At 45.3% G+C, this 26,570-nt stretch overlaps 1 protein-coding gene and 2 non-coding genes across 4 annotated transcripts in view; all 3 read right to left on the bottom strand.

Annotated features, from left to right (window-relative positions):
• The window catches only part of LOC110500490 (apoptotic chromatin condensation inducer in the nucleus), a 31,634-nt gene that overhangs the window by 1,808 nt on the left and 3,256 nt on the right, over positions 1–26,570 (bottom strand). The window contains exons 2-15 of one of the 2 annotated variants that reach the window (XM_021577886.2): positions 26,439–26,504; positions 26,046–26,157; positions 23,526–23,599; positions 20,637–23,360; positions 20,062–20,138; positions 15,801–15,924; positions 10,790–10,835; positions 8,262–8,410; positions 7,963–8,106; positions 1,763–1,946; positions 1,477–1,622; positions 1,130–1,237; positions 812–919; positions 124–475 (exon numbers count right to left, since the gene is read on the bottom strand). In XM_021577886.2, the coding sequence (XP_021433561.2) occupies positions 124–475; positions 812–919; positions 1,130–1,237; positions 1,477–1,622; positions 1,763–1,946; positions 7,963–8,106; positions 8,262–8,410; positions 10,790–10,835; positions 15,801–15,924; positions 20,062–20,138; positions 20,637–23,360; positions 23,526–23,599; positions 26,046–26,157; positions 26,439–26,504 (4,414 nt within the window). The remainder of the gene's footprint in view (positions 1–123; positions 476–811; positions 920–1,129; positions 1,238–1,476; positions 1,623–1,762; positions 1,947–7,962; positions 8,107–8,261; positions 8,411–10,789; positions 10,836–15,800; positions 15,925–20,061; positions 20,139–20,636; positions 23,361–23,525; positions 23,600–26,045; positions 26,158–26,438; positions 26,505–26,570) is intronic. The other variant, XM_036957904.1, reaches the window with a different exon arrangement.
• On the bottom strand, positions 20,423–20,524 carry LOC118943019. The gene has a single exon (XR_005038755.1). It is a non-coding gene; the product is annotated as a small nucleolar RNA U6-53/MBII-28 (small nucleolar RNA).
• Positions 23,888–24,006, bottom strand: LOC118943016. The gene has a single exon (XR_005038753.1). It is a non-coding gene; the product is annotated as a small nucleolar RNA U6-53/MBII-28 (small nucleolar RNA).

Raw genomic sequence — 26,570 nt, 5'->3', positions numbered from 1 at the left:
TGGATGGAAATGGAGGAGAGGGAGAGAGAAAGATAGTGAGTTAACATTATAATAGCTATAGGTTACAAACAGCTTAGATATTAAAACATGCATAGGGAGGACAAGAGACTCCCAACTCCTCACCCTTTTTGTCAGCCTTTTTCTCCCTGCCGTCCCTCTCCTTCCGCCTTCTCTCTCTATCCAGGGAGCGAGATCTCCTCCCCCTCTCCCTCTCCTCTCCTGGTTTGCCTCCGAAGTCTCGAACCTTGTCCCGGTCCCACTCACGTTCCGCCCTGGTCCTCTCCCGGCGTTCCATCTCCCTCTCTCTCTCCGCCCACTGGTCCCGCACCCCTCCGACCACGCCGCGGTCCCCGCGCCCGTCCATCAGAGGGGGCAGCACGCCCGGTCGGACTTTGGGTCCTCCAGGACCCACACCAGGCTGGGGGCGGTGCTCCTCTCTGGGATCCACGGCCAGTAGGCCTCTGTGAAAGTCCAGCTAGAGAAGGGAGAGAACGAGGGGAATAAAGGATGAATGAGAGGAAAAGAGGGTGAATGATTTTTAGACAGGCAGTGTTTTATCACTTTAAAATGTAAAAACTTGTTCCTTGGATGGATAAGAGAGGAAGGGCTTTGTTAAATCATAATTTACACAATAGATCTACACACCATAGATTGAACATAGATCTACACACCAAGCGCCAGCTATTTTCCCCCAAGTTAGTTTATGTAGATACCCATTAGTCCATCAGAGCTAATATTCCTATGTTCCTAGTGTTTATTAGTACTAGTCCAGTTGTTCCCTGTTGGGTGTGAAAGGGTTGGACATAATTACCTCGTTCTGCTCACAGAAGTCCACACTGAGGACCTTAGGGTTGCTTTGGGGCCACTTCACCCCGTGGAGCGCAGCTCGTGTGGCCACAGCCTCCTCTGTGCTGGAGTACTGGGAGGAAAGAGAGAGAGAGCGAGAGAGAGGTCAAAGAACAATGACCAGTTCTTTGAAAAACAACAGTGTGATGTGCGTGGACTTTCAAAGCCATCAGTTTCTCTAGTCCCAATTAAGTAATTTGGGAATTAATTATCTGGCCGACTTGACAATGATAGTGAGAGACAAACTGGTATGAGAGAGAACGAGACAATAACAGTTACTCACAGTGACGTAGCAATGAGACTTGATCTTGTCGATCCAGAAGCCATCCTCTACCACTGAGCCTGTCCTGTTCAGCAGCTCCTTCAGCTGCCCCAGGGTGAAAGGTCGCACCTAATGGACAGGAGAGAGGTCATAGGTCAGTCAGGGCCACAGGTCACTCAGTTCATGATGTTGATTCAAGTTAGAAGTCGCCCTTTTGCACAGATCTAGGAACCATATATCCTAACCTTACCCATTAGGGAAGAAAATGTTAAACTGATCAGTGACTAGGAGCAACCTTATCCCAAGATCTACTTTTATATATGCTATACACTCAAATGAGTGTGTTAAAGAGAATGCTCTGAACTCACCAGGTTACAGACGTGGACGATGTTGGAGACTTTGCCTCTGGGCGGAGATGGCTGTTTGGCGGTGCGAACCGGATCGTCGATGGTGACAGACACACCTGACTTCTGCTGGCTGATGGAGCGACGCACCAGCGTATCACTGGGAGTGACTGAGGGAGAGAGATTGATTTGAAGAGAAAGGGAAAAACAAGGGGAACAGGGCAGGAAGATAAAGTGGCTAGAAAGAAGTGTCATATTAGCCGGAGAGACTTGGGAGACAGCGTTACACTTCAGAACTGTTGTGCGTTACCTTTCTTAGCATCGGTGTCGTGCGTAGCGGAGGACTGAGACTCCATGGTGTCTTCTGAGTAGCTGTCCTTCCTCTTCTCTTTCTGTGTCCTCTCTCTGTCATGCTCCTGTTTCTTCTCCTCCTCTTCCTCCTCCTCCTCATCTTGTTCTCCCTGGCCATTCTCCTGGTTTTCACTTGGGACCACCTATGAATGGAGAAGTGACAACTTAATCACTATACAGCTCAAGTGTGTAAGAATAAATGTTGGCTTGTCGATAAAAAGAAAACTCGGTCTCCGTCCTCACACGATGCTCGTTCCCGATGCTCGTTCCGTGGGTAAGCGAATGCTCCTACCACTGTCTTTCCCAAGCATCTTCGACCAGTGTTTAGGCTTACTGCCCAGCATATACCTTGTATCAACAGCACTGGCTTATGCTAGACAGAAATAAACACCCCAAAGCTCAATGTGGAAGAGGAATATGTATCAAACGCTACACTCCATGAACTCGATCAAAAAAAAAGTCTGTCCTGCAACTCTTTATGGATTCTACCAACAAAAGGGTTGATGATTTGTTTAAGGATGTCATGGAATTTAAACAGTTGAGTTTACGCAGTCAGAGGTGGAGGAGCTAAAGGGCGTGAATGTCACCATTTAGCAATTTTCCAAACACTTGACAAGCACTCTTCCAAAAGGAGACTACCTCGAAAACCGATAGAGGCGCAAAAACATAAAAAATAAATCCATTTAAAAAAAGATGGAATTGAGGATGTTAAGACTGAAACTTGACACCGAAGTTAAGGGCAAGAAACTCCTGGAAGATCAACTCAAACTGGACCCTAAACTCGTGGAGATGGAGGGCGATTAGGAATGGCACTTTCTTCCCTGATGGACGGCCCAGATCTATAGTGGCGAAAATGCTCAGGTTCAAAGACGAGGAGATTCTCAGGAGAGCCAAGTGCCTGAAGGAAACCAACATCTTCATAAATGAAGACTTCTCTGTACGCCTCAAAAGAAAGGAACTGCTGCCACGACTAATTGAAGAACAAACAAAAAAAAGGCCGAATTGGAAAACCACTGATGGAAATCCTGTGGATTGCATTAAGGAACATTTCCCTTCTCTGCTTCAGTTTGATCCTCCTGATGTAATGGAGGTAATTGGTAACTTAAAGATATCAGCAGCAGCCTCTAATGTACATCTTCACCAAATCTATGCAAACTGGTATTGTTCCTAAAGATAGACCATTTTCTAAAGTTATCCCCCTCTATATAATCTGGGGATCCAAGATCTTTTGCAAATTATCCCCCAATATCTGTACTACTATGTTTTTCTAAAATCCTCAGAATTGGTATATAGGAAAATGTTGAAACATTTAATTAACACTTCTATATGAGCAACAATATGGTTTTCATAAAAACTACTCCAAAGATATGGCTCTTTTGCAACTTGTGGATAAGATCTATACAGCCCTTAATGAATATATGCTTTGGCATCTTTTTAGATTTATCCAAAGCATTGACACGGTTGATCAGGAAATATTACTTTCTAAATTGCATTACTACAGTTTTCATGATTATACTCTTGGTTATATAGTTATGTTTATGATAGAGACCAATTTGTTTATGCAAACAGCTGTGCATCTACCAGGGCCAAGATACGATAACTAGGCCTTTGTTGTTCCTAATGTATATCAATGACCTTGCTGCTTTCTACCATTCTCTTTGCTGATGATACCAATTACCGTAATTGCTGGACTATTAAGCGCACCTGAATATAAACCGCACCCACTGAATTTTTTAAAAATATGTATTTTGTACATAAATAAGCCGCACATGTCTATAAGCCGCAGGTGCCTACCGGTACATTGAAACAAATTAACTTTACACAGCCTTTAAACGAAACACGGCTTGTAACAAAAATAAATAGGCTTTAACGAAACACGGCTTGTAACAAAAATTAAAACAGTAGCCTACCAAGAAAGTCATTGGTCACCATCTTCCTCCTCCTGTGCACTGAAACCACTGAAGTCCTCTCCTTCGGTGTCGGAGTTGAATAGCCTCAGAATTGCTTCATCCGATGTTGGATCGCTGCCCTCTTCAACACGCAGCAGTCCAGCCTTTCGAAACCAGTTGATGATAGTGGATTTTATGACAATGCTCCAAGCTGTCAGCAGCTCTATTTCCTTTTCCAACAGCCAGATCGATCGCCTTCAACTTGAAAGCTGCATCATATGCATTTCTCCGTGTCTTTGCCATGATGAGGGTGACAAAATGACTACCGTAATCAGAATGATGGGAAGTTTGAGCGCGCTCGATTTACGTCACATTATGTGACGGTGCTCAGTTTTTTGGCGGCATGAATCTTGTAAAAGCGGGGGAAATCCATAAATTAGCCTCGTCATTGTATAAACCGCGAGGTTCAACGCGTGGGAAAAAAGTAGCGGCTTATAGTCCGGAAATTACGGTAGATTTTATCACACAATCAATTTGATTCACTAATTAATGAAGCCAACTCAGATATGGCTAAATTTTCTGAATGTTTCAGATAGATTTTTAAAAAAAATTAAAAAACATTTAAAAATATAATTTAACTACTGTATTCTCCAGAATCTCAATTTGTGGGAATGAAATGGAACAAGTCACATCCACTAGATTCCTCGGAGTCTAATTGATGAAAAGTTACCTTGAAAAGATCATATTCAATTTGTCTGCAGTAGAGGTCGACTGACTAATCGGAATGGCCGATTAATTAGGGCCTATTTCAAGTTTTCATAGATTTGTTTTTACACCTTTATTTAACTAGGCAAGTCAGTTAAGAACACATTCTTATTTTCAATGACGGCCTAGGAACCGGTGGGTTAACTGTTCAGGGGCAGAACGACAGATTTTTACCTTGTCAGCTCGGGGATTCAATCTTGCAACCTTACAGTTAAGTAGTCCAACACTCTAACCACCTGCCTCTCATTGCACTCCACGAGGAGCCTGCCTGATACGCAAATGCAGTAAGAAACCAAGGTAAGTTGCTAGCTAGCATTAAACTTATCTTATAAAAAACAATCAATCAATCATAATCACTAGTTAAACTAGTAATATCATCAACCATGTGTAGTAGTTATCTAGCGTGTCCTGCGTTGCTGCATATAATCGATGTAGTGCTCATTCACGAAAAAGGACCGTCGTTGCTCCAATGTGTACCTAACCATTAACATCAATGCCTTTCTTAAAATCAATACACAAATATATATTTTTAAACCTGCATATTTAGTTAATATTGCCTGCTAACATGGATTTCTTTTAACTAGGTAAATTGTGTCACTTCTCTTGCAACAGAGTCAGGGTATATGCAGCAGTTTGGGCCGCCTGGCTTGTTGCGAACTGTGTGAAGACTATTTCTTCCTAACAAAGACAGCCAACTTCACTAAACGGGGGATGATTTAACAAAAGCGCATTTGCGAAAAAAGCACAATCGTTGCATTACTGTACCTAACCATAAACACCAATGCCTTTCTTAAAATCAATACACAGAAGTATATATTTTTAAACCTGCATATTTAGCTAAAAGAAATCCAGGTTAGCAGGCAATATTAACCAGGTGAAATTGTGTCACTTCTCTTGCGTTCATTGCATGCAGCGTCAGGGTAAATGCAACTAATTTGCCAGAATTTTATGTAATTATGACATAACATTGAAGGTTGAACAATGTCACAGCAACATTTAGACTTAGGGTTGCCACCTGTTACATAAAATACAGAATGGTTCCGTATTTCACTGAAATAAACGTTTTGTTTTCGAAATGATAGTTTCCAAATTCGACCATATTAATGACCAAAAGCTCGTATTTGTGTGTGTTATGTTATAATTAAGTCTATGACTTGATATTTGATAGAGCAGTCTGACTGAGTGGTGGTAGGCAACAGCAGGCTCATAAGCACTCATTCAAACAGCCCTTTTGTGTGTTTTGCCAGCATCTCTTTGCTGTGCTTCAAGCATTGAGCTGTTTATGACTTGAAGCCTATCAACTCCCGAGATTAGGCTGGTGTAACCGATGTGAAATGGCTAGCTAGTTAGCGGGGTGCGCGCTAATAGCGTTTCAAACGTCACTCGCTCTGAGACTTGGAGTGGTTGTTCCCCTTGCAAGGGCCGTGGATTTTGTGGAGCGATGGGTAACGATGCTTCGAGGGTGGCTGTTGTCGATGTGTTCCTGGTTCGAGCCCAGGTAGGGGCGAAGAGAGGGACGGAAGCTATACTGTTACACTGGCAATACTTAAGTGCCTATAAGAACATCCAATAGTCAAAGGTATATGAAATACAAATGGTAGAGAGAAATAGTCCTATAAATACTATATTAACTACAAACTAAAACTTCTTACCTTGGAATATTGAAGTCTCATGTTAAAAAGGAACCACCAGCTAGCTTTCATATGTTCTCATGTTCTGAGCAAGGAACTTAACCGTTAGCTTTTTTACATGGCACATATTGCACTTTTACTTTCTTCTCCAACACTTTGTTTTAGCATTATTTAAACCAAATTGAACACGTTTCATTATTTATTTGAGGCTAAATTGTTTTTTACTGATGTATTATATAAGTTAAAATTGCTCCGTTTGTTCTTCACGTTTGGCTGAGAAATCGCCCGGAAATTGCGGTTTCCACTAATTTGGAAAAATATTCCAAATTAGCTCGATAATATCGACTGAAACATGGCAAACGTTGTTTAGAATCCATCCTCAAGGTGTTTTTCTAATATCTATTCGATAATATATCCGTCGGGACCATTCATTTTTCACTAGGACCGATTGGAGTAATGGCTACCTCTGTATTTTACGCTAGAATCTCTCTCGGAGCCACCATGTGACCACTTACGCAATGTGGCCCCCTACGGCTGTTCTTCAACAGAAATGTGTAAAACTACGTCACAATGCTGTAGACACCTTGGGGAATACGTAGAAAGTGTAAGCTCGTTGATGGTACATTCACAGCTGAATAGGGAGTCATTTGAACGCAGCGCTTTCAAAACCTGGGGCACTTCCGGATTGGATTTTTTCTCAGGCTTTCGCCTGCAACATCAGTTCTGTTATACTCACAGATAATATCTTTACAGTTTTGGAAACGTTAGTGTTTTCTATCCAAAGCTGTCAATTATATGCATATTCTAGCATCTTTTCCTGACAAAATATCCCGTTTAAAACAGGAACGTTTTTTTTATACCAAAAATGAAAATACTGCCCCCTAACACCAAGAGGTTATTAAGAAACTCAAGATCTTGTCTATTTACGATATTAATGTACTCCAATGATGTACTTTAATCTACAAATGCTCATACCTCACATTTTACCTAAACCCTTCAATGGAATCTTCCAGGTTCATTCTGAAATCAATCTACATAACTCAAGACACTGTGATAACCGTCACCCTCCCCACTGCCACACCTGACATAGTCAATTCTCTATCAGATACAGAGGTACCATACTCTGGAATTCTTATCTTCATATTGCCAAAACCTCACCATCCCTCAATAACTTAAAGTGAAGACTGGGGGTCAGCCTGACGCACCAAACTACCCAGTAATTCCCTCCATCTAGCCTAATTCTCACACATAATCAAACGTTTTTCTTGTATCCTGAGTATATCATGTACAATTATAATTAATATTCTTTGTTTAACTGATTGAACAAACTTTTTTAAAAACTTTTTTTATGGTGTGGTTTTCATACCAGCCCTTTTGGGCTTCTATCCTCACCTGCACTCCGCTTTCGCCATTTAAAAAAAAAATCTGTACTGTTTTGTCTTTCACTTGTATTTGGTGCGAATAAATAAAAACGAAACCTAGTTTTAAAATGTACTATATATACCAATATCACTCCAGATATGATCAATTTATGGTGGTGCAATTACATTGAATGGCCCACAAAGTAATGTTGTATACATATGTGTGGTACACACATATGATATACACCTATGCGGCAGGTAGCCTAGTGGTTAGAGCGTTGGGCCAGTAACCGAAAGGTTGCTGGATCGAATCCCTGAACTGACAAGGTAAACATCTGTTGTTTTTCCCCTGAACAAGGCCGTTAACCAACTGTTCCCCGGTAGGCCGTCATTGTAAATAAGAATTTGTTCTTTATTAACGGACTTGCCCAGTTAAATAAAGGTTCAATATTTTGAATTATACAATAGCCTATTAAAGTTGGTCTGATCCACTCCCAAGGCCCCTTTCCCCACCTGTGTGACAGTGCGTCTGATCTTGAGGCCCTTGTCCGGGCCCTGGTCCTCCCTGGTGGTGTCCTCGTCCCCAGACAACTGGATGTCATCAGGGTGGAGATCCACCACAGCATCCTGACTGGGCTTGATGTCTGGGATCAGAGACTGGTAGGAGAAGGGGAGAAAGGAGGACAATGAGTCTGAATATAACAACTTTGAACCCATGTTATGTCTGAATTGAAACAGGGATTTTTAGGGTGTTATTTTCTTCTTCAGATTGTGTGCCTGTCTGTATGTGTGTGTGCTGCCATGTACAGTACCTTGAGTGAGTCTGTGGTGATGCTGATGGATGGTTTCTTGGCGTTGACGGCCGTGCTGGATCCCCACCTCCTCTTCCTCCCAGCAGCGGTCCCGGACTCTGCCTCCCCCCCTGCTGCTGCTGCTCCCTCTGGAGACGTCTTACTGCCTGCTGAGAAGATGAATAACATGGTAAGTATATATTTTTCACCTGCGTCGAATACAACAGGTGTAGAGTTTTACAGTGAAATGCTTATTTACGAGCCCTTTCAACAAAGCAGAATTTAAAATGTAAGACAAATTAGCTTTAAAAAAAACTACTTTGAAATAGTAACAATAAAAATACAAAAATATATACAAAAGGAGTACTGGTACCGTTGTACTGTAATTTAGCATGTTCGTAAGGATATTGTCTGCACAACATGAGGATGGATAATAAGGAAGAATAAAAAAGTTACAAAAGGGAATACTGAATTACAAACATAAGAATTATGATAGTCTGAGGTATATCCTAAAGATTGATTCTATACATCATTTGACATGTTTCTACGGACTGTAACGGAACTTTTTGAATTTTAGTCTGCTCCCAGTGATCGTGCGTCGTGAGTTTGGATTACTGGGCTAAACGCGTGAACAAAGGGGATGTATTTGGACATAAATTATGGACATTATCGAACAAAATAAACATTAATTGCGGAACTGGGATTCCTGGGAGTGCATTCTGATGAAGATCATCAAAGGTAAGTGAATATTTATAAATCTATTTCTGACTTCTGTTGACTACACAACATGGCAGATATCTGTTTGGGTTGTTTTGGTCTCTGAGCGCTGTAATCAGATTGTAGCACGATGTGCTTTTTCAGTAAAGCGTTTATGAAATCTGACACAGCGGTTGCATTAACTGTGCATGCTCCTCAAACAATAGCATGGTATTATTTCATTGTAATAGCTACTGTAATTTGGACAGTGCAGTTAGATTAGCAAGAATTTACACTTTCTGACAATATCTGAGGTGTCTATGTCCTGGGAAATTTTCTTGTTACTTACTACCTCATTCTAAGGACCCTGGTATTAAACATCTCCCTCTGCAACTGGATCCTGGACTTCCTGACGGGCCGCCACCAGATGGTAAGGGTAGGTAACAACACATTCGCTACACTGATCCTCAACATGGGGACCTCTCAGGGGTGCGTGCTCAGTCCCCTCCTGTACTTCCTGTTCACTCATGACTGCATGGCCAGGCACGACTCCAACACCATCAAGTTTGCCGACAACACAACAGTGGTAGGCCTGATCACTGACAACGATGAGACAGCCTATAGGGATGAGCGCAGAGACCTGGCCATGTGGTGCCAGGACAACAACCTCTCCCTCAACGTGATCAAGACAAAGGAGATGATTGTGGACTACAGGAAAAGGAGGACCGAGCACACCCCCATTCTCATCAACAGGCTGTAGTGGAGCAGGTTGAGTGCTTCAAGTTCCTTGGTGTCCACATCAACAAACTATCATGGTCCAAACACACCAAGACAGTCGTGAAGAGGGCACAACAAAGGCTATTCCCCCTCAGGAGACTGAAAAGATTTGGCATGGGTCCTCAGATCCTCAAAAAGTTCTACAGATGCACCATCGAGAGCATTCCGACTGGTTGCATCACTGCCTGGTATGGTAACTGCTCAGCCTCCGACCACAAGGCTCTAGAGGGTAGGGCATATGGCCCAGTGCAACATTGGGGCCAAGCTTCCTGCCATCCATGACCTCTATACCAGGCAGTGTCAGAGGAAGGCCTTAAAAATTGTCAAAGACTCCAGCCACCCTAGTCATACACTGTTCTCTCTGCTACCACACAACAAATGGTACCGGAGTGCCAAGTCTAGGTCCAAAAGGCTTCTTAACAGCTTCTACCCCTAAGCCATAAGACTCCTGAACAGCTATTCAAATGGCTACCCAGACATTTTTCACTTAACACTTATTTTTCTTATATCTGCACTGTTGGTTAAGGGCTTGTAAGTAAGCATTTCACTAAGGTCTACTACACCTGTTGTATCCGGTGCATGTGACAAATCCAATTTGATTTGCAATATTTATTTACAGACACTGTAGTAAACTAGTCTAATCATATTGAAGTTAATTTCCTTGGAACGATAACTGCCACGTGATTCTCCGCCCATGCATTGTCACTAGGCAGCTTACTCTATTTCAATGAGGCGCACTAGATCCCGCACGCCCAACTAGAAGGAGCGGTATGCTACTGAACTTGTGTGTGTGTGTGTGTGTGTGTGTGTGAGAGTGAATAATGCAACAAATATGTGCTTTTAGGTCGATCTAGTTTAAACGCACACGAAGCAGAAAGACGTCCATTTCCAAGAAATGTTTGTCCAAAAGTAGTCTTATGACCGCCCTTAGCATGAAAAATGCTGACGCGTCGCAATGATCTGTCGGGACCCGCGGCCTGGAATGTATCTAGACTGATGTGATTATTTTTTACGGTCTAGATTAGAGGGGATCCAGTACAGGACAGGCAACAGTAAGCCAAACTGGTAATACTCACTGGTCAAGGAGATCTTGCGTGCAGCGAACGCTTTAGGAGTGGTGCTCTGGAAAGAGAGAGAGGATGTAACAGATACCCCAGGGGCGTGGGGTGAGATGAGACCCAGATACTGTGACAACATACTAAACACAGAGAGAGAGAGAGGTGGGGGATAGAGGGAGAGAACTGTCTGACAGGCTCCTATTAAACCACATAAGGAGAAGATGGGGGGGGGCCTGGTTGATACAGAGGGAAACTCCAGACACGTTCGCCTCCACCTTTGTTCAAAGACACTGGAAGATTAAGACCAATTAATATGTTCCTACCGTGTGTAAGTGTAGCACTGCAACTTAATCACTAGACATCTAAAGTACACTCCTACTGGTGTGTGTTGGTGTAGGCACAGTGGTAATTCACATAAAATCCTCCTACTGCGGTGTTGCTGAGGTGTGGGTGTAGTACCAACTGAGGACAAACCAAGTGCATAGAATATGCTATATAAAAGGGTCTAATTTAAGGCATCGGCAAGCTTTCCTCTGCTAGACTGTAGAGACCTGGTTGAGTATAAGACAGACTGACATTAACTGTATTAATGCATCTTTATGGAATCTGGGTCGGGGATGATAATGTTCAGACCAGGAGGATACCTTTGTTAATGATGTCTGGCTCTTCTTGTGTGTGGTAAGCAGAAAGACTGACTATACTGTAACTCTATATCTTTAATAAATCATATACTGAACAAAAATAAAACGCAACAGTATCTAAGATTTTTGATTATTTACAGTTCATATAAGGAAATCCGTCAATTGAAATAAATAAATTAGGCCCTAAACTATGGATTTCACATGACTAGGAAGGGGCGCAGTCATGGGTGGGTCTGGGAAGGCATAGGCCCTCCCACTCGGGAGCCAGGTCCACCCACTGGGTATCCATGCCCGGCCAATAAGAACGAGTTTTTCCTCACAAAAGGGCTTTACTACAGACAGAAATACTCCTCAACACCCCCCCAAGCGTGGTTCCATGTGGTCTACGGTTGTGAGGCCAGTTGGACATATTTGAGACATCTGTGGCATCGGGTTGTGACAAAACTGCACCTTTTAGAGCGGCATTTAATTGACCCCAGCAAAATGTGCATCTGTGTAATGATCATGGTGTTTAAGTCAGCTTCTTGATATACCACACGTGTCAGGTAGGTGGATTATATTGACAAATGATTAACATCCCTGTTAGTCAGCATTTTACAAATTTGTGCACAACATAGAAAAAAGTTTTTGTGCGTATGGAATATTTCTGGAATCTTTTATTTCAGCTCATGAAACATGGGACCAACACTTCATATTTTGCGTTTATATTTTTGGTTCAGTATAAATAGTCTCTGATTCAGAGGGGTTGGGTTAAATGCTGAAGACATTTCAGTTGTACAACTGTCGAGATGTCCCCCTTTCCCTTTCATTATGTACCTTACATTTTGTTGCCCTTAAAATGTACAAGGGCCTGTGTTGGTGCCTAAACATCTACATACAATGTTGTGAGTCAGTGTTTGGGTTGTGACGGAGTGTTCAATGTCACAGAGGTGGAGGGGTGGGCGCTGGAGACCTCGTCTGTCAGACCAGAGACCCCTGAGCAGGTCTAGGCTGATACTGCAGATCCAATTCAGTGGATGATTCAAACAAAGAATGGTGTTCTGCCAGGAAATGCATGCAGACACTTAGGATAGGCTACATATCAAATTAGGATATTTTATCAATTTGAAACTGCAATAATCATGACAGTTTAAAAAAAGGTTTATATTGAGTTACACATAGCAAAATGAAGTCAATCCTCCTGTCTTGAAATGAGCAAACAGATCTGAGAAGAAACTATCTGACATTACTTAAGTTATTTAAAAAAGTAAAATACATCTCAAATAGAGAGAAAAATGACAAGTCATTTCCTGGTACCATCGACACCTGATTCCTCACTGGCTTGGCTATGGCCCAACCGCACGGCAGTGTGTACTGTATCTAGGCAACAAGGGTCCAATCAGAGAAGGCAGAGGAGTGAGGGCGGGACTCGATTTGAGTGTGCTGAATGGTGATTAGCCGGCAGGCAGGAAGTGATCTTAGCTTTGGACTTTTTTTTTTTCTCGAACGAGAGGGGGAAGAAGGCTTTTCTCAACTGACTGGTGCTTTGCTTGATAAAGAGTCATTTTGCCTTTAGCTTGTGAGGCAAGGGATTCCTGAATGGTTGGTTTAGCGAACAAATATGGTTAGAAGGGGTCAAAACGTTTGAGGTCCCAATATAAACAAATTGGATCCCCTGATGTCATGACAGAATTTGTGTGACGTATAGACTTGCAAAGTTGCAGCTGAAAAGTCTGATGGTGTAATAACCAATAGTCCAATGAGACCACGGATTGAAGTTCACGTCCATAATGCCTCGAGTAGTTTTATAAAAAAGGTTCAGTGAGGGGAGATGTTCTATAAATAGCTTTGAAAGTCTCTTACAGATGTCTGGACAAACACCCAGTTGTCAATTCAGAATGTAGGCTATAAGCACACAACCTGATGACGTATTCTGTGTGTGCACTGTAACCAGATTTGCCCCAAAAATGTGCCCCAATCTTTGATGCAGGTGAAAAGTTCAAATCAGATCCAGCAGTCTGATAAAGGCTGACCAGCCAATCAAGGCCCAGGTTGGCTGCTGGCCTGGCAGGTCAAGCCAATAGGAGCATTCAGAACAGGGGAAAGAGCCAACAAAAGGGCCCGCAGTAACAAAACAGTTCCATAAGTTCTTGCACTCAGAGGTTAATGTCTTTATGAGAAAATATGTAGTCCAAAAACATGTTAAGTCCATTTCAATAATCCACTTTGAGTGTCTACATTGAAGACACATAGCTAGGAGAGGTGTCAGAAAAAGTCCACGGTGTCGTTTCCGATTATCGGTTTGGTCCTTATAAAATGTGTAGGTGGTCCCAGTTCATTCAAGTCAATGAGGCAGAAATCATCTGCCTATTTACAGTCCTCTCAACCAGTAGGGGGCAGACTGAAAGGAAGACATGGGGATAAACAGCAGGAAGTAGCAGGACCTCTGGACTCATCTTGTCTGCAACGAGTCCGTAGTCCACTTTCTTTCTCTCGGTACGTGTGTGGAGAGTAGCTGTAGCTCCTCCACAAAATGGCGGAAGAAAGGGAAGGTGACAACAGGAAACAACGTCCCCCTCCCCTTCTCTCCACCAGGCAGTCCAGTGAGTAGGCTTCCCTCCCCAGGGTTCTTGTGCTGGTTGTGGTTTCGTGGTTTGTTGTGTTTCTGCCGGTTTTGGCTGGCTCAGCTCGGGACATTGGTGGGTCCGGCTCAGGTCGTGGTTGGCCTAGGGTTGGGCTGGAGTTGAGGCTTTGGTCCCGGGGAGGACTTTGCAGGCTCAGCCTCTGGTTCCGTGGTTGGCTCAGCACTGACCTGAAGGTTAGGCAAGGCCTTGGTGGTTCAGCTTGTCTGTATGGCTCAGCGCTGGTCTTGGCTGGAGGCTTAGAGGGGAGGCCTTGCAGGCTCTGGCTCTCTGGTTCTCTCTCTGAGGCTAACTCAGTGCGGTCAGATGTGGTGTAGTAGTAGCTGTCACTCTGGGGCCTAGATCAGGTACAGCCGAGGCGCTTGGGCATAGCGGGGCAGAAGTTGGAGTAGTAGTAGCAGTAGTACGCAGGTACCATTAGGGACAATGGAAGAGGCATGGGCACCTTCGTAACAAAGCAATCAATGGGGTTTTAAAACAGCAGTCACACCAAGAGAGATAAAGAGATCATGGGAATGACAGAGATAAAGATGGACAGAGTCAGGCCAGAGAGAGCGCGAGGGGGAAAGAGAGCGAGAGATCATCAGTAGAGTGAGAAACAGAGGGAGAAAGAGTGAGAGCAAGAGAGTTGGGGAGAGAAAGAAAGAAAGCAGAGTCAGAGAAGGAAAGAGAAGGGGGAGAGTGAGACAAAAAGGAGGTAAAGAGAGAGGAGGGAGAGAGCCTTGATGCTCTGTCAGGGGCTATTACTCATGCAAACCCTGAGGTCATGGTCCCAAACACACACACGCACACACACACACACAGTGAGGGTGAGCCATTTCAAAAGGGTTTATTTAGCTGAATACCAAATCACATTAGCTTATAATCTGCAATATGTAAAAGAGCAGAAAATTCTCTGAAGTTATCTCATGATAGATCAATCAAAATGAGGGTCCTATTAGCCAAGGTGCATTGCTGGTTTACAGCAATGCACTCAAGTAGTCAAGGTTTTTGCTAATTCCAAAATGGAAAACCAAATACATTTAACTCTGCTTCCCTTTGATGGCTCTAATTATTATTAAACTGTGTATGGCCATTATAGGATTAGTGAAAATGTATGTATATTTATCTGAAAGTGAGTCCTAAGTGTGATAAGGAGGAATGTGACTGTAGATTAACTTAACTCACCCTCTCACAACCCCACACTGACACAGACACCCACACTGACCAAACAACATCGTGATGTGGAGCATGCATGCAGTCTGTGTGGAGTTAACATCTAATTTCACACCCCATTAGGGATGAACCGCCTGCAGTCCAGTCGCTTAGGCAACTGCTCTATGAAAATAATGAGTACAGAATAATGTGTGTGTGTATGGCACCTCTGTGTGGGAGTGTATGTTGCAAAGAATGGCTGTATCGAACTCCGTCAAAGGACGAGGAGAGGTGAGATCATTCAGTCCCATACCTATGAGTGTTTTAACTCTAAGCCATAGTTACAAGGGCGTTAGTATGGTCGTTCTCTGTTAACCTTATACTTCCGTATGTGTCTCTCTATAACTGTGTCCCAAATGGCACCCTATTACCTCGAATGCACTACCTTTGACCAAAGCCCTATGGGCCCTGGTCAAAAGTAGTGCACTACATAGGGAATAGGGTGCCATTTGGGACCCACGGGTACCAGACTTTAGCCATAGGACAAGGGTGGTTAGTTCCAGAAACATCCACTGACGGACCCCCCCTCCCCCCTGCTCCTAGTTCCCAACCCCTCCCTCTCAGCAGCCTTACCTCCTCCATGCAGCCCTCACTGTTCTGTGGGTCCCCGACAGGGGTGGGCTGGGTCTGGCCTGGGTCTGGCCTCTCCACCTCCATAGGGCCAGATGGCTCTGACAGGGAAGACTGCTTTACCTCCCTGGGGGAGAAAGAGGGAGGGAGAGAGTGTGGGGCAGAGAGAGAAGATTATCATACAAAGATCTGAATGAAAATGTCATAAATTCTAAACATAGATTACATCTGTGGTCTCTTGTCCTACCAACTCTCATTAGCCATGAAAATTGAAGAGACAATCAGGTACGAAGTAACTCAAATGTGTCCCTTGTTAAAAAGCAGAGAAGAGAAGATGGATGAGAGGCTACCTCTACCTCGGAGAAGAGAGCCGGAGACACACAGAGGACAGATGGAGGACGAGAGAGAGAAGGGAAAGGTTGGTTAAGGCCAGTGATCTGGGACAGTGTACTATAAATAACTTACTCACACCATCAAGCAGCCAACTGACACCCAGCGCCGGGGTCACAAATACACCTCAAAACACACATTGAGGTGATTATTTACAGGGTCATAACATTGCTGAGTGCCAACTGATTGGAAATCTTCAATATTGCATCCTCAAGCCTTCCACCTCCTCCACACCAAAACAAAGTCATTGTTACGCATGTGTCTCCTACCCCTTCAAAAAACATACACCTGCAATCTGAGGCCTGTAAGGGGCTAGGGGCCAGATGTCTACTAGACTTCGACCCCAGTGCCCCAGGGGCAGCAGTGCAGGAGCAGCTGGTCCCTTAAGTAATCATTAAGAGTGTGTGTGTGTTGGGGTAAGGAACTGCCCCTGTGTTTCACGAAGAGAGGCCCCTATTTTTATCATGAATCCTTGCTCTACACATTCAGCATTGATTGTACATGTGGTACCCGCATATGAGACAGTCTCATCAACAGTAAGCCTTGCCAGTTGGGAAAAGGAAAAGTATGTCACACCATAAGGGTACACAAAAACGACTTGATGGCCAACAGATGTTTTGTGTATTAATGATCTCCCATGGTGACACTTGCTCATTTAACATCACCACAACTCATCTCGCTTAACAATCTGACACAAGAGCCATATATGTATACATGGCTTTGTCTGATACCATCTATCTCAAGACAAAGGAGCATAAAAAACGACATGAAGTGGACAATTCAAATCAGGAATACCCCCTGGATTCATGCATTATATTATCTATAGATTCATAGCAGTGATACGTGTGATTTGAGATACACACACTGATTCATAAGGTGAGACAGGCAGCTTCTCTATCATTGAGATATATAAAATGGTCTCTAAACATCCAATGGATTCACAGTGAGTGTAGGTGAGTTTTAGTACACACCAGAAAAACATGTTATGACAGTCAAGACTAACGAGGAAGTCATTCGATGTTTAATCAAATGAAACGCTGCTACTGCATGATTCTCGCCATTACGCCTTTAATCAAACCACTAGCAACTATACTACTTATTTATCCGTGTAATAGATTTGGTAATCAAGATTTAAAACATGAGTTATCACGGAGTTACCCCGGTATCTCCCATCCCCTCCCCCCCAACACGAGGCCATCCGATCCACACCCCCCGTGGACGTGGAGAGCGAGACTCACGTGCACGTCGCATGTAACACACTTCGTATGTAATAATCAAACGACCACGTCAATAGCTGACCATGACAACGCATGATACGACAGTTTAGCCATAATCCGAATATAAAAGGCACCAGACGGGCAGGTTGAACGAGGATTTGAGACATGACACAAGTGACAAGCTATCAGCGCGTTAGCGATGAAACCAAGGGTAACGTTAGCAGCTAGCAACGTAATGCCTAACCCCTCTCTATCTTACCCGTTTTTGTTGCCTTCTGACAGCATATTGCCGGGCTGGAACCCCCGACAGCCAACGCTCTATCGTAATTGATTACTCCGGTAAAGCGTGGATTAAAATCGAGGAGAAATCCTTATGCGGCTGCGGGGTTTGTGCACTGCGACGGTATCAGAGTAGCAATACACTCACGACGGCCATATTGGATAGCGAGCCGGGAGGGGAAATTAGTGTGAGGAGTGAGAGAGCGAGGACCCGTCTCTCTTCTCAGCCAAGGCAAAGAGGAAGAAGCGAGAGGGTTTACTCCACCCAAAACCAGACCACGAAAATACCACGAAATTGGAAATGTGTGTATACAGGTCAATGAGTGTAGTGTTTGACAACATCAAAAAACGACTCAGAGTTGTGCCGCTTGTTCACACGCGTATCTGCCCTTATTGGCCAATATGATCCCACCTGATCTCGCCTGCCATCCATCTTTGAGGACAAGCACTTCCATTGTTAGAGTGGTCACTCGACCATCTTGTCAATAATAGATAATGGCCAAAGCCACACCGGCTGTGGGACTGCCGCATTGGGCGCCTGACAATAAATACGACTACCGCTACAATCTTTGCCGCTGCCTTGGATGTCCCAACTCTGACTTTACCAATGATGTAAATAAACCCTGTATTGCGAATGCTATGCATTGGTCAATTAGAGGCTTTGAAGACTCCGGTCGGCCATAATGGCGCAGTCCTCCATAGGAATTGTACAGTGTTTCAAGGGCAAAATTACATGTATGTTGTTGTTGTAGTGGGGACAGTAACAGGACAAAAAAAAAGATGTATGAAGGTGTCTAATAGATTTAGTGGCAAAAACAAATGTAGGCAATTTCAAAATATTTTTACAACGGTGGGGGAGTGGCAAGATGGAGCGGTGGCTTCAAAACAGCGCCCCCTGTCAGCCATCTATTGTATATAAATAATTGGACATTAACCAATTGGAAGTTGAAATGTAAAATGGTAGGAGTTAAGTGAAGAGTTGGGACGTCCCAAGGATATCGCTAAGCACTGACCGTTGCCCTTTTCTATAATATCTAGTCGTGTGAGTAAGCGATTTGACTGTTTACAACGCTGCTGGAGAAGCTAACGCTATATTGTAACAACTTTAAAGTAGAATTGCATCGAATTCTACATTGGTCAAAAATGATCGCTTGAATCAGTTCAGTTTCCTTTCATGACCTCAAGCCAGAACGTTGAATAAAATTATATTTTAACGTGCTTTACCGATTGTCCATGTAGTCGTTGGTCCTTTTGGCAGTAGGAATGTGAGACTATATCCACAGGAAAGTATAACTACACAAATGTGTTAAAGCGCTGGTAGTGCGTTCAGATTTCACCTGATTTCTATCACGAAACGTATGTATACTTGCCGTGGACGTGTTTACATGGTTCTGCGCATGCTACAGGTGATAGAAATCTGAACGCAATTTAAAAAATATGTAATTATTCTATCCTGTGCATATATTCTCACATTCCCGCCGCCAAAAGGACCAACTGGTAAAGTACAATAAAATATAATTGTATTCAACTTTCTGGCACGTAGAAGTCTTGCGAGGAAACTTTCCTGATTCAAACGTTCATTTCTGTCAGACACAGAATTCAATGCAATTCAACGTCGGGTTTCCAGGCAAGGAGTAGTAGAAAACACATTAAAACCCATGAAACATATACTTCACTCATGGTCATTAATAGACATTCAAACGTCATGTTGATGAGACAAGACACATACAGTATACATCTGCGCACACACACATCCACACATGTTTTCTGATGGTGCTTCCTGCTTTTATTATAAATCATTAAACTCTCAATTGCTACCTTGCGACGTCCATCCACTCCTGGAGTCCAATCCTCCACGGCTCAATGACCAGAATGAAGTGTTCAGCATGTGTTCAAGTCATCCAAAGACACATTCACATTGCAGACAAAAAAAATAATGGCGGCAGAGACGAGACATAGGGGGGAATAGATGATATGATATGGACTGTTGCAGGTGGTAATAGTGTGTGTGCACCTCAATCATGTTTCTTGTGCATGTAAACCTACAAACTGGCATTCAGGATTGTATTCAGTTGGAAAAAAATAATTAAGTGACAGACAGGTGTGAGAGAGTATTATTTTGTGAATCTGTGTAGGCCTATATCAGCAACACCGTGAGCACAATGTCACTTGGTTTTGAAAGGTTTGCAGAAGCTTCCCCTTACCAGAGCCCGAGTGAATATACAGAAATATCTACAATTGATAATGCATGCGAAAGTGCAGGTGGGAAAATGTGAGCACCTCACCAAGGATTGTTTATGTGAAGTGTGTGTTAGTGCGTGCAAAGAATAGCAAGGAGTGTGTGTGTGAGAGCAACTCAAAATGGTACTATGGCTGACCTGGCAGATTGTTTCTTCTCTCCTCCTTTGTACAGTCTTCTCTTTTCATCCCCTCTTCCTTTTCCTGTGTCAGTCTTCTGATAAACAAACAAAAGAGTGAGAAAATCACAGACAATTGGCAATATATAGCAAAATATCAACGTGTTATGTTGGAGGCAAAAAAGAAGCCACTTTTAGATCAAGTCAATGTGATTCAATAAAGAAAAGTTAGACGAGATGGGAATTTGTTAAGGAGCAAGGCATACGATTGTATGAGGAAAGAGAGGTTATGTTAATTGTTAGTGGAAAATAATATTACAAAAATAAGCATGGCATATGCAGGTCATGAAGCATCTTTCACTAGTTCTCCTCAGCCCACACTGAACCAGTCAGTATGAGAAGGTGAGTTTAACTCACTTGCACCCACACTGACACACTGTCAGTCTGGCACATCAGTATTAGCATGGCGGGATCATCATCGGACAGAAGCATAAGCAAGAACTAATGTGTACACTGCTCGAGCACTGTATTGTGATGGTAGCTTGTCATTGCAGAGAGAAAGATTCGATTGACATCCAGATTAGCCAATCACTAACCTTTTTTTTGTCCTGGGAGGAGGTGGAGCCAGAAGAATGTGACGAAGAGGATCCAGAGTCCGAGGATGAAGAGTCGCCACCACTAGAGGGAGATGACCTCCTGTGCCTCGCCCTCTCCCCACACCTGCCTCGCTCTGCTTCCTTCTTCCTCTCATCTTCCTTCCTCCACACCCTCTCATCTTCCTTCCCCTTCCTCTCATCTTCTCCCTTACCTGGGTAAGAAGGGGGTAGAACAGGTCCCATGGGCTCAACCTCAACAGTCTCTTCAGGTCCCCTTCTCCTGGTCTCCCCGGGTTTAGAAGTTCCCTTCTCCGCCAGGCTGGCACGCTCCTTCTCCGCCAGGCTGGCACGCTCCTTCTCCGCCAGGCTGGCACGCTCCTTCTCCGCCAGGCTGGCACGCTCCTTCTCCGCCTGGCAGGCACGCTCCTTCTCCGCCTGGCAGGCACGCTCCTTCTCCGCCTGGCTGGCACGCTCCTTCTCCGCCTGGCTGGCACGCTCCTTCTCCGCCTGGCTGGCACGCTCCTTCTCCGCCTGGCAGGCACGCTCCTTCTCCGCCTGGCTGGCACGCTCCTTCTCCGCCTGGCTGGCACGCTCCTTCTCCGCCTGGCTGGCACGCTCCTTCTCCGCCTGGCTGGCACGCTCCTTCTCCGCCTGGCTGGCACGCTCCTTCTCCGCCTGGCTGGCACGCTCCTTCTCCGCCTGGCTGGCACGCTCCTTCTCCGCCTGGCTGGCACGCTCCTTCTCCGCCTGGCTGGCACGCTCCTTCTCCGCCTGGCTGGCACGCTCCTTCTCCGCCTGGCTGGCACGCTCCTTCTCCGCCAGGCTGGCACGCTCCTTCTCCGCCAGGCTGGCACGCTCCTTCTCCGCGTGGCTGGCACGCTCCTTCTGCGCCAGGCTGTCACGCTCCTTCTCCATCTTCTCATCGTCTCCTCCAGCTTTCCATCCAGGCTTCTCCACGGACGCCTTGTTCAGCGCGGTGACCTCCATGGTGTCGTCTGTGTGCTGCTGTGCCCCTGAGACAAGGACTACCTGGGGTCTCACAGATATGCAATGGGGTTCAGGGAGTTCCCCTGGGGTGGTCACCACCACTGACCCCTGCTGCACAGGTTTGGGAGGGGAGGTCATGGAGCCGGAGGAGGTGTCGGAGAACATGCGGGGCTTCTTGGGGGCGATGGCAGGTGGGGAGGTGGTGGTCGTCATGGCTGAGCCGGAAGCGGAGGAGAGAGGTTTGTCCCTGCCGAAGGGTGACTTTTTCTGGGTGTCTCCCTGGTCCATCAGAGGCTCCTCTGACCCCCCAGACTCAAACTGTGAAGACGCAGATGGAAGCGTCAAGTCACGTCCACGCTGCCATGGCGGCAGGTGACTCTCCTCCTCCACCACCTGCTTCATCTTCCTCTCCTTTTCCTCCGCCTGCTTTGTTTCTTTCTCTGTCTTCTTCTGTGCCGTCTCTCCAGATGGACCCTGGGGCTCGGTTGTGAGGGTTATGCTGGGGACAGCTGTCACAGACAGGAGAGGATGGGACTGGGCTCCTGATCCAAACATAACCACTGGTGCAGGGACCTCAGGTACAGTGACGAATCCCGTGTGCCCTGTGCTGCTGCTGCCTCCTGTGTGGGTGATAGCAGCCCCAGGGATCATGACCACCTCAACCCCCGGTCCTGCTCCAGCTCCTGGGCTGCTGCCAACTCCATCTCCTGGTCTGGAAGCCTCCCCTCGAGGACCTGTCTGGCTGTCCGCCGGCGCACCCTCGCCTCTCTTCCCGTAAGCTCCCTCGGACGCCATCTTGCGGGCCAGCAAGGAGAGGGGTCCGGGTCGGCGCTTGGCTCGGGGCTCTGGGCTGCTGGATCGGGAGCTGGAGTCAGAGTCCTGCCTCTGGAGACCACCTGGAGGGGGGCGGACGGACACCCCAGCCCCTTCTGGATCCTCATCCATGTCGGGCGGGCTCTGTTTGGGGGTGTCGGGAAGGGGGAAGGAGAGCTCTGGGGGTGGAGAGGGGGGCGGGGTGGGCTGGCGGAGCTGCATGGGGGGCTGGTGTACTACCTGCTGAGGGGGGATGTGTTGCGGAGGCTGGAGCTTGCGTCTGGATCTCTCTCGGGCCGCTGGCACGCTGGGGGAAGGCTGCTGGAGATGGGGGGGAGGGGCTAACCCTCTTCCGCCACCTCTCCTCGCCGCAGGTCCCCAATCATCTTCATCCTCCTCACTGCTGTCATCATCATCGTCACAGTCTTCCTGGACACGGTTACTGCCAGCTGCTGCCCGGGCGGAGCGGCTGAGGTGGAGCACAGAGTGGGCGGGTCGGTCGTCATCCGCTGGGGCGGTGCCTTCCTTCTCCTGGGTCTGGGCGCGGGGGGGCATGGATGGGGGCAGGCCCTGGCGCTCAGGGTCCCCTAGGACGCGCACCGAGAGGGAGGCCACAGCTCTGGGCGGGGAGGGGGTGGTGGGCTCCTCGTGGTGGAGGCCATGTTGGAGGGAGGGACGCTGCTGCATCCAGGATCCAGGACCTCCGGGGGCGTCAGGAGACTCCTGAGGCACAGAGCCTGGGCCAAAGTCTGGTCTGCGAGACATCATCCCTTGGCCCATCATCCCCTGGCCTTTCCCCATCATCATTCCTTGGCCCTGGTGCCCCATCATCATCCCTTGGCCCTGGTGCCCCATCATCATTGGCCCTCCTCCACCCTCTTCCTCAGCCCGGGTCAGTGGGGGCTGGGAGGGCATGGGGCGATGCTGGGGTGGGAGAAGACAGGTTGGGGGAGGGAGAGAGAAAATTTTGACTGTTAGCTAGGCTGATATGAACAATATAACTTATAGGAGAATACATATCTGGAGGACCGTTCAAATGTGGTTGGCTTTTTAGCGTCTTCTGCTACTGTCTGTGTGTAGGCTACTGACCTTGTCAGGGTTATAGGAATCGCTGTCGTTGCCCTCCTCTGTGTGCTCCTCCTCCTCAGGGCCCGCTGGGCTTTCTGTTTCACAGAGAGGTTAGAGGTCAGGGGTCAGAGTTTACCCAAAAAAGGCCATGCAGCACACCATTTGTTGGACAACAAAATAAGCTTTTTGGCCATTTAGAAAGGATGAAACTGGGACGTCTCCAGACTCTGCACAACAACTCAATTGGGAATGGAGTAAACAAAGACTGCTCACTCACTTACCAAAATAAACAGTATACAATAATACATTAAACTGACAGAAGTTATTTGTAGCCTTTTGAGTAAAATATATTAGAGTAGGAATTGTGGTTAATTCCTAGTAGTTCTCCTCAGCCCACACTGACCCAGTCAGTATGAGAAGGTGAGTTTAACTCACTTGCACCCAGATAGACACACTGTCAGTCTGATACATCAGTATTAGCATGGCGGGATCATCATCGGAGACAGTAAAGACTTGGGTGACATAACATGGTGAAATGGGCCCACTATCCATATATGCTGATGAGAAGTTCACTCGGGTACATCCATATGCAGATGTACAGTGCCTTGCGAAAGTATTCGGCCCCCTTGAACTTTGCGACCTTTTGCCACATTTCAGGCTTCAAACATAAAGATATAAAACTGTATTTTTTTGTGAAGAATCAACAACAAGTGGGACACAATCATGAAGTGGAATGACATTTATTGGATATTTCAAACTTTTTTAACAAATCAAAAACTGAAAAATTGGGCGTGCAAAATTATTCAGCCCCCTTAAGTTAATACTTTGTAGCGCCACCTTTTACTGCGATTACAGCTGTAAGTCGCTTGGGGTATGTCTCTATCAGTTTTGCACATCGAGAGACTGACATTTTTTCCCATTCCTCCTTGCAAAACAGCTCGAGCTCAGTGAGGTTGGATGGAGAGCATTTGTGAACAGCAGTTTTCAGTTCTTTCCACAGATTCTCAATTGGATTCAGGTCTGGACTTTGACTTGGCCATTCTAACACCTGGATATGTTTATTTTTGAACCATTCCATTGTAGATTTTGCTTTATGTTTTGGATCATTGTCTTGTTGGAAGACAAATCTCCGTCCCAGTCTCAGGTCTTTTGCAGACTCCATCAGGTTTTCTTCCAGAATGGTCCTGTATTTGGCTCCATCCATCTTCCCATCAATTTTAACCATCTTCCCTGTCCCTGCTGAAGAAAAGCAGGCCCAAACCATGATGCTGCCACCACCATGTTTGACAGTGGGGATGGTGTGTTCAGCTGTGTTGCTTTTACACCAAACATAACGTTTTGCATTGTTGCCAAAAAGTTCAATTTTGGTTTAATCTGACCAGAGCACCTTCTTCCACATGTTTGGTGTGTCTCCCAGGTGGCTTGTGGCAAACTTTAAACAACACTTTTTATGGATATCTTTAAGAAAAGGCTTTCTTCTTGCCACTCTTCCATAAAGGCCAGATTTGTGCAATATACGACTGATTGTTGTCCTATGGACAGAGTCTCCCACCTCAGCTGTAGATCTCTGCAGTTCATCCAGAGTGATCATGGGCCTCTTGGCTGCATCTCTGATCAGTCTTCTCCTTGTATGAGCTGAAAGTTTAGAGGGACGGCCAGGTCTTGGTAGATTTGCAGTGGTCTGATACTCCTTCCATTTCAATATTATCGCTTGCACAGTGCTCCTTGGGATGTTTAAAGCTTGGGAAATCTTTTTGTATCCAAATCCGGCTTTAAACTTCTTCACAACAGTATCTCGGACCTGCCTGGTGTGTTCCTTGTTCTTCATGATGCTCTCTGCGCTTTTAACGGACCTCTGAGACTATCACAGTGCAGGTGCATTTATACGGAGACTTGATTACACACAGGTGGATTGTATTTATCATCATTAGTCATTTAGGTCAACATTGGATCATTCAGAGATCCTCACTGAACTTCTGGAGAGAGTTTGCTGCACTGAAAGTAAAGGGGCTGAATAGTTTTGCACGCCCAATTTTTCAGTTTTTGATTTGTTAAAAAAGTTTTAAATATCCAATAAATGTCGTTCCACTTCATGATTGTGTCCCACTTGTTGTTGATTCTTCACAAAAAAATACAGTTTTATATCTTTATGTTTGAAGCCTGAAATGTGGCAAAAGGTCGCAAAGTTCAAGGGGGCCGAATACTTTCGCAAGGCACTGTATAGGGCACTAATCTAACTGCCCTGCATTCAGGTATATACCATTGTTAACAAACACTATTGTGCCACTATCTATCCAGACATACATGTGCCAACTGCACAAAGCATTGGGTCCATCATCCAGTGTTCAGGTAGAGAGGAGATGTCCACACTAGCATACCACTTAGAATGTATTCTCAAAACATTGCTTCACACTAAGTAGTATGCTAGTGTGGATATTGGAATAGACTGGGATTATGTTCCAATGCCCACTCCACACTAGCATTACATGCTAAGTAGTGTATGCTAGTGTGGATATTAGAGCCTTGTTGTGGATGTCTTACCGTCGGCCTCGGCTGCCTCCCTGGCCTCTCTCTCCAACCTCTGGCGGAGGAGCTCCTGCTGCTGAGCCAGGTACTGCTTTATAAAGCTGTTTTGGCTCATCTCCTCCCCAATCTAAACACACATGGGATATAGGCACAACATTAGAAAACAGGAAGGGAAAGGCTATCTGTGTAATTTAATATATACAGGACTCACCCCAATCTAAAAATATATAAGACAGACACAACCTTAAATGTAACGATACAGGTAGAAATACTGTATGTTCTAATCAATTTGAGGGTAAAAAAATAAATAAAGCTCTGGTCAAACACACAGATGACTGAAAATTAAAATCAGGTAACTTCCACCTAGTGTTGACTCTCCAATCGGTAGTGTTTTGCTTGGGCTCTTACCTGGGAGTTCGGCTGGAGCCCAATATGGGGAGTGGAGGTCCTCTGAAGATTCTCCAACATTAGAGCCTAAAACAGAGAGCAAAATACTGGTTGAAACACACATCACAATGCTATTGTATTTTCACAAAAATG

The sequence above is a fragment of the Oncorhynchus mykiss genome, chromosome 21 (assembly GCF_013265735.2).
Source record: "Oncorhynchus mykiss isolate Arlee chromosome 21, USDA_OmykA_1.1, whole genome shotgun sequence".
Lineage (NCBI taxonomy): Eukaryota > Metazoa > Chordata > Actinopteri > Salmoniformes > Salmonidae > Oncorhynchus > Oncorhynchus mykiss.
Note: the sequence above shows the minus strand (reverse complement) of the source record. Positions and strands in the feature narration are given on the sequence as shown.